The sequence below is a fragment of the Megascapheus bottae genome, chromosome 6 (assembly GCF_031878675.1).
Source record: "Megascapheus bottae isolate mThoBot1 chromosome 6, mThoBot2.hap1, whole genome shotgun sequence".
NCBI lineage: Eukaryota > Metazoa > Chordata > Mammalia > Rodentia > Geomyidae > Megascapheus > Megascapheus bottae.
This window is the reverse complement of record NC_143514.1, coordinates 72979946-72992555: the sequence shown is the minus strand read 5'-3', so window position 1 is coordinate 72992555 and position 12610 is coordinate 72979946. Positions and strand designations below refer to the sequence as shown.

The 12610-nt window shown below is 45.8% G+C and overlaps 1 protein-coding gene across 2 annotated transcripts; it reads left to right on the top strand.

Annotated features, from left to right (window-relative positions):
* The first annotated feature begins 237 nt into the window (after positions 1 to 237).
* Positions 238 to 12073, top strand: Pla2g5 (phospholipase A2 group V). 2 transcript variants are annotated; one of them, XM_090335688.1, is made up of 4 exons: positions 238 to 407; positions 3964 to 4108; positions 10078 to 10184; positions 11585 to 12073. In XM_090335688.1, exons 2-4 carry the CDS (start codon positions 4005 to 4007, stop codon positions 11707 to 11709), a joined length of 336 nt encoding a protein of 111 aa, XP_090191814.1. In that variant the 5' UTR covers positions 238 to 407; positions 3964 to 4004; the 3' UTR covers positions 11710 to 12073. The 2 variants fall into 2 exon arrangements, with proteins under 2 accessions (XP_090191814.1, XP_090191813.1); XM_090335687.1 differs by lacking the exon at positions 238 to 407 and adding an exon at positions 2888 to 2933.
* The last annotated feature ends 537 nt before the right edge of the window (positions 12074 to 12610 follow it).

The following is a 12610-nucleotide window of genomic DNA, read 5'->3' as shown; positions in this document are numbered from 1 at the left end:
CCCTTGGTTCAAGCTAAAAGAGTTAGAATGAAACAAAAGCAGCCACTGTGAACTGAGAAAACTACAAGGATCCAAGGGCTGGGGACAAAAACTGGCTGTGATGGAGAGAAGAGCTTGATCTCTGGTGGAAAACAACCCTGGAGTCATGCATGGTATGAAGCCAGAGCCTCCTCAGTGTCCCAGAACTGTGAGCTGTCTCAAGGAGGAGAGAAGGGTGGCAGGTTGGGTCGGAGGGAGGGGATCCCCAGGGGTGTCTGGATGGAAGCCACAGATTTCTGTGTGAGTTAACCAGAAATCTGGGAAGCAACCCAAGCAGGAGTGTCGGAGGCGGGCACAGTTGCCCTTAAAAACCAGGCTGGCCTGGCACTGCCCCTTCTCCAGGCCTGAGGACAGAGAGGGGCTCACTGGTGAGATTCTCATTCTTGGGGCTGCCTTGGCTCAGCAGGGGTGTGGGGAGGTAGGGTTCAGAGAGAGGCTGTGAGAGGGGGTACTTGGCCCTTAGGTGGGGGAGCAGAGCCAAGGGAGGGGCAGCCTTTTGGTTGTCCTTATGTCTTGGGGGCATCAGCTAACACCTGGACAGGAGGCCTTGGTGTTGCTCCTTTCCAGCCAGAGATGTGCACAGGGGGTCCTGGGAGCAGAGGGCTCCCCTAGGTGGGTGTGGAGGGAGGTCTGTCCCTCAGGGGATCTGGCCACTTCCTAGCCTATGCTTCCGTTAGTTTGCTTCTTTGCTCTCTACCTCTTATTATGCAGTCTGACTCCACTCTGAAATTATCTTGTGGTGGGGTTCCCTGGTCATTTGACAAAAATAGACAAGGCCACATCCTTTCCTCCTCCTGGGGATGGGCCTTGGGCTTCAGGGATGGTCTGGATTAGGTCTCCACTGCTACTTCTGTGAAACCTGCCTTCCTCTTCCAGACTCCTCCATAAGGCCTCCTGCTGTGCTGACTCCCCATCCTGAGGCCCAGGGAACTCTGAGATGCAGCTGGGTGATAGTTTATTTAGGTTTGGTGAGGTCAACCAATCAGAAACGCTGGCTTGTTATTCAGTCCCCAGAGAAGGCCTGCAGTACCCTTCGTAGACACAAGGGGACTTGCTAATCGGCACTGGACACTGCAAACAGGAAAAGGAGCAGAAAGGCCCAGAGCCTGAGTTGAGAGTTCTGAATGGAAAGCATAGAGGGGTGAGAGGTAGGTGGGGAGATAGAGGGTAGTGGCTGTGACACAGCCTTTGGGCTTGTCTAATGGGAGTGGTTCCAGACTTTTCTCCTTGTCTGAACCTTGCCTGGGTTGATTTAGGGTAGGAGACCCTAGGGACTGTGAGAATTTGAGCAGAATGTGGGGTTACTGGATTGTTTGGGGGTACTGATTTCTGTGCAGAATACCTATTCCCATGAGGCAGCCTTTCCCTAACTTAGCAAGACACAGAAAATACCAAAGCATCATAAAAGGAAGGAAACGGCCTGATGAGGTGACTCACAACTGTAATTCCAGCTGCTCAGGAGGAGGTGATTACAACAGAAGGCTATAATGAGATCCCATATCAACCAGTGAGTCAGCTACATAGCAAAGGATCATGGGCTGAAGGCCAGCCCTGGGGAAAAACAAGAGACCCCACCTGAAAAGTAATCACAGCATGAAAGTGCTGGGGACATGGTTCGAGTGGGAGGGCACTTGCCTAGCAAAGCCCTGAGTTCAAATTCCACACTACCAAAAGATAGAAAGTAAAGACATATTTAATATGCGAGGATTGCTGAGTGGTGGTAGAATAAAGTCTGTCAAAGGAGAATATTCATTGGTGGGCTAAACTTTTGGGAAATTCATTTCACCTCTTCAAACTTTAATTTCTGAAATCTGTAAGATCAGTACCTGTTATTCATTCATTCATGTACTCATTCACTCATTCATCCATTCATTCAGTTTGTGGGATGGTCAGCTTGAACAGTTTACCTGCCATAGTCATTGACAGTTTTGAAGAGTGATGGATGGATGGTGCCTGATCTATCAGAGGTGCCCAGGGCGAGTTACCATCTTCACCATGCAAGAGAGAAAGACTTGTGTGGAAGGTGGGGTCTGGGGCCATTGTGTCCTGGCTGCTCAGAGCCCTGGGAGGGCAGGCTGGGTGAACAGAACCCTCAGGAATGTTCTTGGAACTCATTGGCTCTGCTGGACAGAGGCCAGTCCAATAGCCAGAGGTCCTGGAAATCTGAAGCTATGTGTTTGGCTGCTAGGCCTTGGGTGGTGCCAGGGGCACAGGCAGAGCATCACCACGATGACCCCTCAACCTGGGGACTTGCACACAATGAGGCACTGAAGGGAAAATCCTGGCAGATCACAGCCGCTGAGCCACCTGGATCTTCCTTTGTGGTCCTTAGGGCAGAAGTAGGCAGCCACTGAGAGGCGGAATTGGAGTGGGGTGGTGATGTGTGTGGGGGGGAACATGGAATTTCTTGTCTTAAGGTCAAGCCCACAGCCCTACAGTGAGATGGAGTTTGGGAGATAGTGCTGGACAGAATGGAACTCCCTGGATTTGGAGAATTCATTTGTCTCTCAAGGGGAATGCTGTGCAGGACAGGGAGGGGCGCACGTTCAGTGGTCAAATCCTGCTGTTTACTAACTTGTTGGCCTTCTGGAAAGCTCCTTCAGGTTTCTGAGCTAAGCTTTCCCCACTGACAAATGGAGTTAATGCTACTTGACAGGCTGGGATGGACACACAGGGCCCACTTATTCTTGAGCACAGGAGGTGGTTCTTTCTGGAAGCTTGCCTGGTCTTCCTGATTGGGGGTGGGGGGAGTGAGTAGGCTGGGGTGGGGGGGAGGGGGAGATCAGAATGGGCTTCGTGGACAATAGCCAAGAAACAAGTCATGGGATGTATTCTCTTTTCCAGAGACGCAGAGATGAGGAGCATCCTTACACTGGCTTGGTTTTTGGTTTGTAGTAAGTACTGATTCAGTGGCCTCTGAATGACTTCCATTTCCAGGGGAATGATGGGTAGTGGAGGAAGGACACTTGATTTTGGAGATGGGAGACCAGTGCTTGAATCCTGGTTCTGCACTTCCAACACAGATGGAGAGGGTCTTGGTTTCCCTTAGCCTGTATTCTTCCTCTGACTTAGGGTGCTGCTGTAGAAGGGGAGAAACATATGGATAAGGGCAGGCAGATATCTGTCTCGCCCCCCACAATCCCAGAATGCAAGATAAACCAACACAAAGAAACTAATAAAGAAAACAGAAGCTGACCACTGGAGAATTACATCTAGAATTCTAGCTCCTGAAGAGCCTGAGATCTGAGGATTACAGTCCAAAGCCAACCTAGGTAGACAAACCTGGAAGCCTCTTACCTCCAGTGAACCACTAAAAAGCTGCAAGTGGAAGTACAGCACAAGTAGTAGCGTGTCAGCCTTGAATGAAGAAGCCAAGGGACAGAGCCTGGACCTTGAGATCAAGGTCCAGTAAAAGAAAAAATACAAATGAATAGCTATAGATTGGTGGTAGGTAGGTAGGTAGGATGGATAGATAGATAATAAAATAAGGACATACAACACGTTAAAAAATAGAACAAATGACTCTCCCTTTTCAAAATCTTCCCAATTTGCAAGAAGAGGGAGCTGGCTTCAGTGGTGTCTAAAAACCCCTGTGGCTCCATCTTTCTATTGCTTCGGTTCTAAGGCATAACATTCAGGGGTATGTTAGGGAATGAGTGGGTAGGAAGGAAGGGGATTGCAGGGAGAGACAGAAAGCTCCCTGCTGCCTTCTCCACGTTGATAACATGACGAGATTAGTGGTAGGGCCATTCAGCCAAACACAGGTCCCCTCCTTTTAAGTCCACACACATACTCACGTCTCCATGCTGCTTGCCCTCATTGGCTTGGGAGAATCAAAGAGGATGGGACAAAGGCAGGAGAGACTAGGAAGTAGGCCCATGTTTGGTGTCCCCTTGTCATTTGGGAATCTGGGCTGTCTTTCAGCTGTGCCTGCCGTGCCAGGGAGCTTGCTTGACCTGAAGTCCATGATCGAGAAAGTGACTGGAAAGAATGCCCTGAGGGCCTATGGCTTTTATGGCTGTTACTGCGGTTGGGGTGGCCGAGGGACCCCTAAGGATGGTACCGATAGGTGAGCCAATATCACCACTCTACCCACTTCCCATCCCATTTCACGTGTGTTTGCAAGATGAATATTGAGGCAGCATTGTGTGTGTGTGTGTGTGTGTGTGTGTGTGTGTGTGTGTGTGTGTGTGTGTGTGCGTGTGCGCCACTACCACAGTTTAAGCTCAAGATCTAAGCTTTGTCCCTTAGCCTTTTATGCTCAAAGCTAGAATTCTAGCACTTGAACTACAGCTTCACTTCCAGTTGTTGCTTATAATTGGAGATAAAATAAAAGCCTCACAGACTTTCCTGCCCAGGCTTTGAACTGAGAGCCTCAGATATTAGCCTCCTGAGCAGCTGGGATTACAGGCATGAACAACCAGGGGCTGGCTGAGGCTATACTAGAAAATTAAAGCTCCGAGAAATGAACTGTCTGACTAAGAATCTCTTGTTAGGCGCCTTACAAACAGTCCCAGCATCTCAGCAGCTTAAGGTGTTGCTTTGTTGCAGCATCATGAATCCACAGCCCTTGAAGAAACCACAGCCCTTTAGTTTGTTGAGGGATCTGCCATCTGAGTTGGGCTCATGGATGGCTCTCTCTGCTTTGTTAGAGTCTGGGCAGCTCTGCTGGGACTGCATGATTCACCCTGTGTTTGGCTCGTGGCTCCAGTCTGCCTTGTGGGGAGCACCACACTTCTCAGTGAGGCCTCTGCAAGGATGCTTATGCTTCCTCACAGCATGGCTGCTCCCTGGTTCTAAGCAGAATATTCCAAACTGCCAGACAGAAGAGAGTAGCAGTTTCATCTTCAACCTCAGAAATTCCAGTGTCGCCCTCTTAGTTGGGGCAGTCACAAAGGCTTTGAGGAGGAAAACACCTAAATTAGTCAATAGGTACAAAGTTGCACATTAGATAGGAGTAAGTTCTGGTTTTCTATTACACAGTAGAATGAGGATGGTCAATAACAACAAACATTTCAGAAGAGGATTTCTAATGGTCTCATCACAAAGAAAAGAATAATGAATATTTAAAGTAACCAATATGCAAAGTACCCTAATTAGATCATTGCATAGTAGCATCTAATATGCAGTGTCATATTATACAGTTACCATGTGTCAGAAAAGGAAGAAAAGAAAAGTAAGGAAGAGGGGACCTAGATTCTATCCCTTGATTAGAAAGTGTGACAGGTCTAGAAGAAAGAGCCATGAGGCCGAGGTACTATTTTTGGGAAAACTTAGTCTATTTAACAACAATTATGATGCCAGCAGACGTGGAAAATGGAAAGCCTTAATTAGGCACGTGGATGGCAAGTGGTGGGAGCCAAGTTTCCCACTGCTGGAGAAGCGAGGAAAGTGGGTGTAGAGCGATTTCCATGGTGACAGGTTACAGAAAGAGGCATCAATACGTTGCCTAGCTTAATATGGATATTGGTGTAGACATTCAAGCAGAGAACTATGTAGAGATATGTAAATAAGTAATGTAATAGAAGCACATATATTTCTACCACGTTACCTCAGAGAGGCTAACAGGAAAAAAGACTACAAGAGCAACAAATCAGACCAGCAAAATAAATTAATCATAATTCTAGTCTTAGTAGTAAAGAAAGAAATAAACAAAATTCCTGTGTGGGCCAGGTGCTGGTGGCTCATACCTGTAATCCTAGCTACTCAAGAGGCTGAGCAGTTTGGACCGAGATTCTAAACAAGCCCAGACAAAAATGTCCATGAGACTTTTTTTTTTTGCCAGTTTTGGGGCTTGAACTCAGGACCTGAGCATTGTCTTTGGGCTCTCTTGAGGCTAGAGCTCTTCCAATAGAGCCACAGCACCAATTCTGGCTTTCTCTATGTACGTGGTACTGAGGAATCAAACCCAGGTCTTTGGGCATGCTAGGCAAGCACTCTACCAGTAGGCCAAACTCCTGGCCCATCCATGAGACTTTTTTTTTTTAAAGATTTTTATTAACACTGATTTTTATATCATATTTCAAATGTCATGTTTAACAAACAAGTATTCAAGAAGGGAATCTCTATGTCCAAATCACTAGCACATAATTAAAATTGAACTGAGGATTTATACATCATAGATACATATAATATAACAAAATCTATAGAGTATATATCCCATCATAGATTTTTATGTCTATGTTGTTGTGTTTATATCTTCAACACCATATCTATAACCTTGGGTACTCGAATATTGAGTCATTGCTCTTGTACTGTTTGGATCTAATATCCACATATCAAGGAGACCATGTGCCTTTTGTTCCTTTGGTCTTGACTTATTCAACATGAATCAACATGATTTGTTCTAGTTTCATCCACTCACCAGCAAATGCCATTATTTTATCTTATCTGTTGGCTATGTAGAATTCCATTGTATATCTGTACCACATTTTTTGTATCCATTCATCTGTAGTGAGGCATCTGGATTGTTTCCATCACTTGGCTATTGTGAATAGTGCAGAGATGAACATAGCTGAGCAGGTGTCCTTATCATATCCTGGGTTATGATGCTCAGGGTAGATGCCCAGAAGTGGTATAGCGGGATTGTAGGGAAGATCAATTTTCAGTTTTTTAAGAAACCTCCAAACTGCCTTCCAGAGTGGTTGTACTGGTTTACATTCCCACCAGCAGTGTAGTAGGGTTCCTTTTTCTCCACAACCCCGCCAGCATCTGTCATTGTCTGAGTTCAAAATCTTGGCCATTCTTGTTGGGGTAAGGTGGTATCTTAGGGTTGTTTTTATTTGCATTTCCTTTATGACCATGAATGATGAGCATTTTCTCATACGTTTTTCTGCCATTTTAACCTCTTCTTTTGATAAATCTCTGTTTTAGTTCCCTTGCCCATTTACTGATTGGTTTGTTGGGTTTGGGGGGATTATTTTCTTGAGTTCCCTGTAGATACTGGATATTAAGCATTTGTCTGATGTATTATTGGTAAATATCTTTTCCCAGTTGGTTGGCTGTCTTTCTACTTTGGTAGCTATGCTTTTATCTGTGCAGAAACTTTTTATCTTTAGGTAGTCCCATTTATCTAGTCTCTCTCCAGTCTGTTGTGACCCTGGGACTCTGTTCAGGAGGTTTTTGCCTGTGCCTATGAGCTCCAGTGTCTCTCCTACTCTGTCGTGTAATAGTTTCAGGATTTCAGGTCTGATCCATTTTGAGTTAATGCTGTGTATGGTGATAGGCTGGGATCCATTTTTACTTTTCTTCATGTGGCTGCCCAGTTTTCCCAGCAACAATAATTGAAGAGGCTGTGTTTATTCCACTGGACCTCTCTGGCTCCTTTGTTGAATATAAGTTGATTACAAGTATGGGGTTTTATTTCTAGATCTTCTATTCTGTTCCATTGATCTTCTGGTCTGTTTTTGTGCCAATACCATGCTGTTTCTATTATTATTATTATTATTATTATTATTATTATTATTATTATTATGGCGCCATAGTAAAGTTTAAAATCTGGTATTGCTTTGGCTAACCTAGGTCTTTTGTTGTTCCATATGAACCTTTGGATTACGCCTTCTATTTCAGTATTGAATGTTTTTTTGGTATTTTGATGGGGATTGCATTGAAATTGTATATCAATTTTGGCAGTATGGCTACTTTCACTATGTTGGTTCTCCCTATCCATGAGCATGGGATGTCTTTCCATTTCCCCATCCATAAGACTTTTTTTTTTTTTTTTTTGCCAGTCCTGGGCTTGAGCTCAGGGCCTGAGCACTGTCCTTGGACTTTCTCAAGGCTAGAACTCTACCACTTGAGCCTCAGCACCACTTCAGGCTTTTTCTATATATGTGGTACCAAGGAATCGAACCCGGGTCTTCGTGCATGCTAGGCAAACACTTTAACCATGAGGCCAAACTCCCCGCCCCTCCGTAAGACTTTTTTAAAAAACATTTTTATTGTAAAGGTGGTGTTCAGAGACGTTACAGTTACATAAGGTAATGAGTGTATATTTCTTTTTAAACAATGTTAACCCCTCTCTCATTTTCTCCTACTTTCCCCCCATGTCTCCCCAACCCCTTAAATGGTGAAGTTCATTTCCAACATAGTGTCAAGTTAATATCACTGTTGACTCTTTTTTTTTTTTTTTTTTGCTAGTCCTGGGCTTGATCTCAGGGCCTGAGCACTGTCCTTGGACTTTCTCAAGGTTAGAGCTCTACCACTTGAGCCTCAGCACCACTTCCGGCTTTTTTTTCTATGTATGTGGTACCAAGGAATTGAACCCGGGTCTTCATGCATGCTAGGCAAGCACTTTAACCACTAGGCCAAACTCCCGGCCCCTCACTGTTGACTGTTATCTCCAGAGAATCAGCAAACAGCCAGAAGTAGGAGTGTGAGTTAGTGGTAAGGCATCAGCCTTAAGTGAAAGCCACACAAAGGCGTGAGACCCTGAATTCAAGCCCTGGTACTGGTATATGTGTGGGCACAGAAAGAAAGGAAAGAAGGAAGGAAAGAAGGAAGAAAAGAAGGAAGCAGGGAAGGAAGGAAAAGAGGGAGGAAAAAAAGAAAAGGAAAGGAAAAAGAAGGAAGGCAGAAATTTCCATGGCCAAGAAAAACTTGAAGAGACATAGCAGTTACCCATGCTAGGACCCCAGGACACACAAATGTCGTTAGATAAAAACTTAAAAAAAGGCTAGGCGCAGTGGCTCATGCCTGTAATCCTAGCAACTCAGGATTGTAGCTCAAAACTGGGCACTAAGGTCTGTGAGACTCTTATCTCCAATTAGCCACCTGAAAACTGGAAGTGGCACTGTGGCTCAAGGGGCAGGGTGGTAGCCTTGAGCTGAAGAGCTCAGGGACAACACCCAGGCCCAGAGTTCAAGTTCCACGACCGAGACACACACACACACACACACACACACACACACACACACACACAAAAAAGAACTAAACTAAAAAAAGGTAAATAAACTATGAATTTGTTTACAACTTAGAGAAGCAATATTGTTTCATTAGTAATTATTCAGTAATGTATTCAAATATAGGTTAATTAATTATAATGAATGTATCACACTGGCATGTGAGTAATAGGAGAAATGGGTAGTCCCTTGTGTAACCTCAGTTTTTCCATAAATCAAAAAAGTATTTAAATGCAACCTGTCAGGCCTAACATTTATTACTCATCTCATAGTATCATGTGTATCGTGTTAATTGAGAGTTATAGGTCCCTCAATCTTGTGGTTCAGCCATCTTCTATGGTGTCAGAGTTCTTTGTTGGGTAGTCTCCATCTAGAGGACTGATGAAAAAAGAGAGAAAATGGAAGATAGGAGGGAAGTTTTCATATTAGGGCTAAAGCAATGTAGATCATTTCTTCCCACAGTCCTCTGGCCAGTACCTGATCATGTGGCCACACCCACCTGCAAGGGAAGTTGGGAAATGTAGTCTAAGTGTAAGTCCAAGAGGAAAACCCAGGTTAGTGAACTGTAGGCTAGTGGCAGCTATGATGGGAGAGAGGGAAGAACTTAGTCATATTACCTGTTACTGTCTTTACCCACCCAGGTAGCCTCTGCTAAAGAGAAACTTTCCCCTAGTATACTTTACACAGCAGGAAATTGTGCAAAGCACAGCAGGTACCATCTTTCCCCTTGATTTATCTCCTGACGAATTGTGTGTGTGTGTGTGTGTGTGTGTGTGTGTGTGTGTGTGTGTGTGTGTGTGTGTGTATTTGTACTGGGGCTTAAACTCGGGGGCTGGGTATCATCTCTTAGTTTTTTCACTCAAGATTAGTACTCTACACTGAAGCCACAGCTCCACTTCTGGCTTTTTGGTGACTCATTTGAGATAAGAGTTTCATAGACTTTCTTGTCTGGACTGGCTTCAAGCTGTGATCCTTAAATCTCAGACTTCTGAGTAGCCAGGATTATAGGCATGAACCACTGGGCCCAGCATGGCTCTAATTTAGTGTTGGCCTGACACAAACATTTTGGTCATGTACTCTTTTACAAGGAGTCAGAATGGGCCCCTCCACTCAGGACCCCAATCTCTTGCTTTGGCAGGTGTTGTTGGGCACATGATCAGTGTTATGGGGAGCTGGAGGAGGAAGGCTGTAGCATCCGGACACAGTCATACAAATACAGATTCGCGTGGGGCTTTGTCACCTGTGGTAAGATTGGGCTTCCCACTGGGGCCAGGATCTCTCCTGCCGCAGTGTTCTGTTACTTGGCATGGCAGCCAGTTTGTTTTGGGAAGCAGAGTGTGGACAAAAGGCAGGGCCCATATAAGACTTTTGGGGGGAGGCTGGCATGTCTTAACACTCCGCATTCACTAGACACCAGATGCTTTTGCAGACTCCTTTATACTCCATCCATGTTGTCCCCAAACCAAACACCTGTGGAATAGGCTTAGTCTCCTCCATTTTCTTTCTTTTTTTTGTGTGTGAGTCATGGGACTTGAACTCTGGGCCTGGGTGTTGTGCCTGAGCCCTTCAGCTCAAGGCCACCGCCCTAGCCCTAAGCCACAGCCCCACTTCCCATTTTCTAGTGATTAATTAGAGATAAGAGTCTCACGATCTGTTCTTTAGTGCTCTGGCTGGCTTTGAACCTAGCTACTTCCTGAGTAGCTGGGATTACAGGTGCTAGCCACCATGCATAGCTTCCTTTTTTTTTTTTTTTGCTGGTCCTGGGGTTTGAACTCAGGTCCTGTGTGCTGTCCCTGAGCCTCTCTGTGTCCAAGGCTAATGCTCTATCACTTGAACCACAGCATCACTTCTGCCTTTTTTGGAAAAGTTTATTGGAGATAAGGGTCTCATAGACTTTTCTGCCTGGGTTGGTATTGAACCATGATTCTCAAATCTCAGCCTCCTGAGTAGCTAGGATTACAGGCATGAATCATCAGTGCCTGTGTGTGTGTGTGTGTGTGTGTGTGTGTGTGTGTGTGTGTGCAGCTCCTGGAGCTTAACCTCCAGGCCTTAGCATTGCTCCTGAACTTCTTTGCTCAAGGATAGCACTACCACTTGAGCCACAGCTCTATTTCCATTTCTTTTTGTAGTTAATTGGAGATAGCACCTCACAAGCTTTCTTGTCTGAGTTGGCTTCAAACCTCGATTCTCAGATCCCAGCTCCCCCCTGAGTAGGTAGCATGACAGCTGTGAGCCACCAGCGTCTGGCTAGTCCCCCTCATTTTGCACATGGAGAGACTGAAGCGCAAAGCCTCACCAGTTGACAGTGGGCTTCATGTTCAGGTCCTCTGGGTTCGCAGCTAAGCCTGGGAATGGATCCCTCCAGGAGCCTCTGTTTCTCCAAGAAGGAGCTGGAAATTCCCCAAGGACAGGAGCTAGTCTCCTGGGACTGAATGTCCCCCCTTCTCCTTGAGCGGTGGCAGTGTCTCCTCCCTCAGGGTAGGCATTCCCCCCCCCCCCCAGGTAGGGCTGTGCTTCCTTTGTGGGGAGGATGGGGAGACTACGTAAATGCAGACTTGAAGCCAGTCCTTGGATTTGGCTTTGAACAACGAGTCTTGGGAGAGTGTTTTTCCCCCTCCTCCTCTGCATTTGTGTTTCTTTTGCAGAGCAAGGGGCCTTCTGTTCAGCACAGCTCTGCACCTGTGACCGGAACTTTGTCTACTGCCTGAAGAGAAATCTGTGGAGCTACAATCCCTATTATCAGTATTTCCCCAACATCTTCTGCTCCTAGTAGCCCTGAATGAGCTTGCTTCTGACCCTGCTTCTCTTCTGTCTGTAGATTCCTGGACAGCTTCCCCAAAGACTGGGCTTTAAATCTTCCCCCCAGCTCTGCCCAGTTGGAGGGGCCCTAAGGCCACATTTTCTGCTCCAGAAAGATGTCTCTGGTCCAGGTCCAGAGTCATTGGATATCCGCCTGTGAGGTCAGCCTTGGGGGTTGAGGAAGGGACTTATCTTTGCAGCTCTGAGTGGGATTTAATGTTTATTTTCATCAACACATTTACCACCACAGCCCTCCAGGGAATTTTCCCTCTAGAAAAAGCAAAATTGACTCCACAGATCTGCTATGATGATAATAAATACAATTCAATCTTGAAGCTAGTGAAAAACACACAGGCATTTCTTCTTGCTGTGGGGAATTATCTGAGTCTGTCTGTCTGTCTGTCTGTCTGTCTGTCTGTCTGTCTGCCATTGGCATGAAACCTGGTTATCTGCATTGCTTTAGAAGCAGAGAAACGGATAGTAAATGCAGAATACGTTTCCCCCCTCCCCCCATAATCTTCAAGTGTTCTCTTGGATTCATTTCCTTGAACCTTGGGGTCCCTCTAGCCAAGCAGGGGGTCAGATAGTAGGCAGGAATGCCAGCTTGGGCTTCAGATCAGAGAGGGTAGCATTCAAATCCCTATTTTGGCTTCTCTGGACATCTGGCCTCAGGCCACCCTCTCTGACTTTCAGTACCTTTGAAAAAGAAACTCCTGGTAGCTCAAACGAGACTCCTACTGTCTGCCTTGAACGGTACACAGGGATAACAGCTTTTAGGGTTCCACAGAGGGGGATAGGGCTCAAGAAGCTGAAATGTGAGGAACTCAGTGGTTGAAAACTGGCTTAGAAGTGCCAGTGATTGTATATAGAGA

Bases quoted from the DNA above. Each gene is read 5' to 3' on its own strand.
- Pla2g5 (XM_090335687.1), top strand. From the start codon at position 2,894: ATGAGGAGCATCCTTACACTGGCTTGGTTTTTGGTTTGTA. The intron at 4,109-10,077 runs GTGAGCCAATAT...TTGCTTTGGCAG, and splicing joins CCTAAGGATGGTACCGATAG to GTGTTGTTGGGCACATGATC. The intron at 10,185-11,584 runs GTAAGATTGGGC...TTTCTTTTGCAG, and splicing joins GTGGGGCTTTGTCACCTGTG to AGCAAGGGGCCTTCTGTTCA.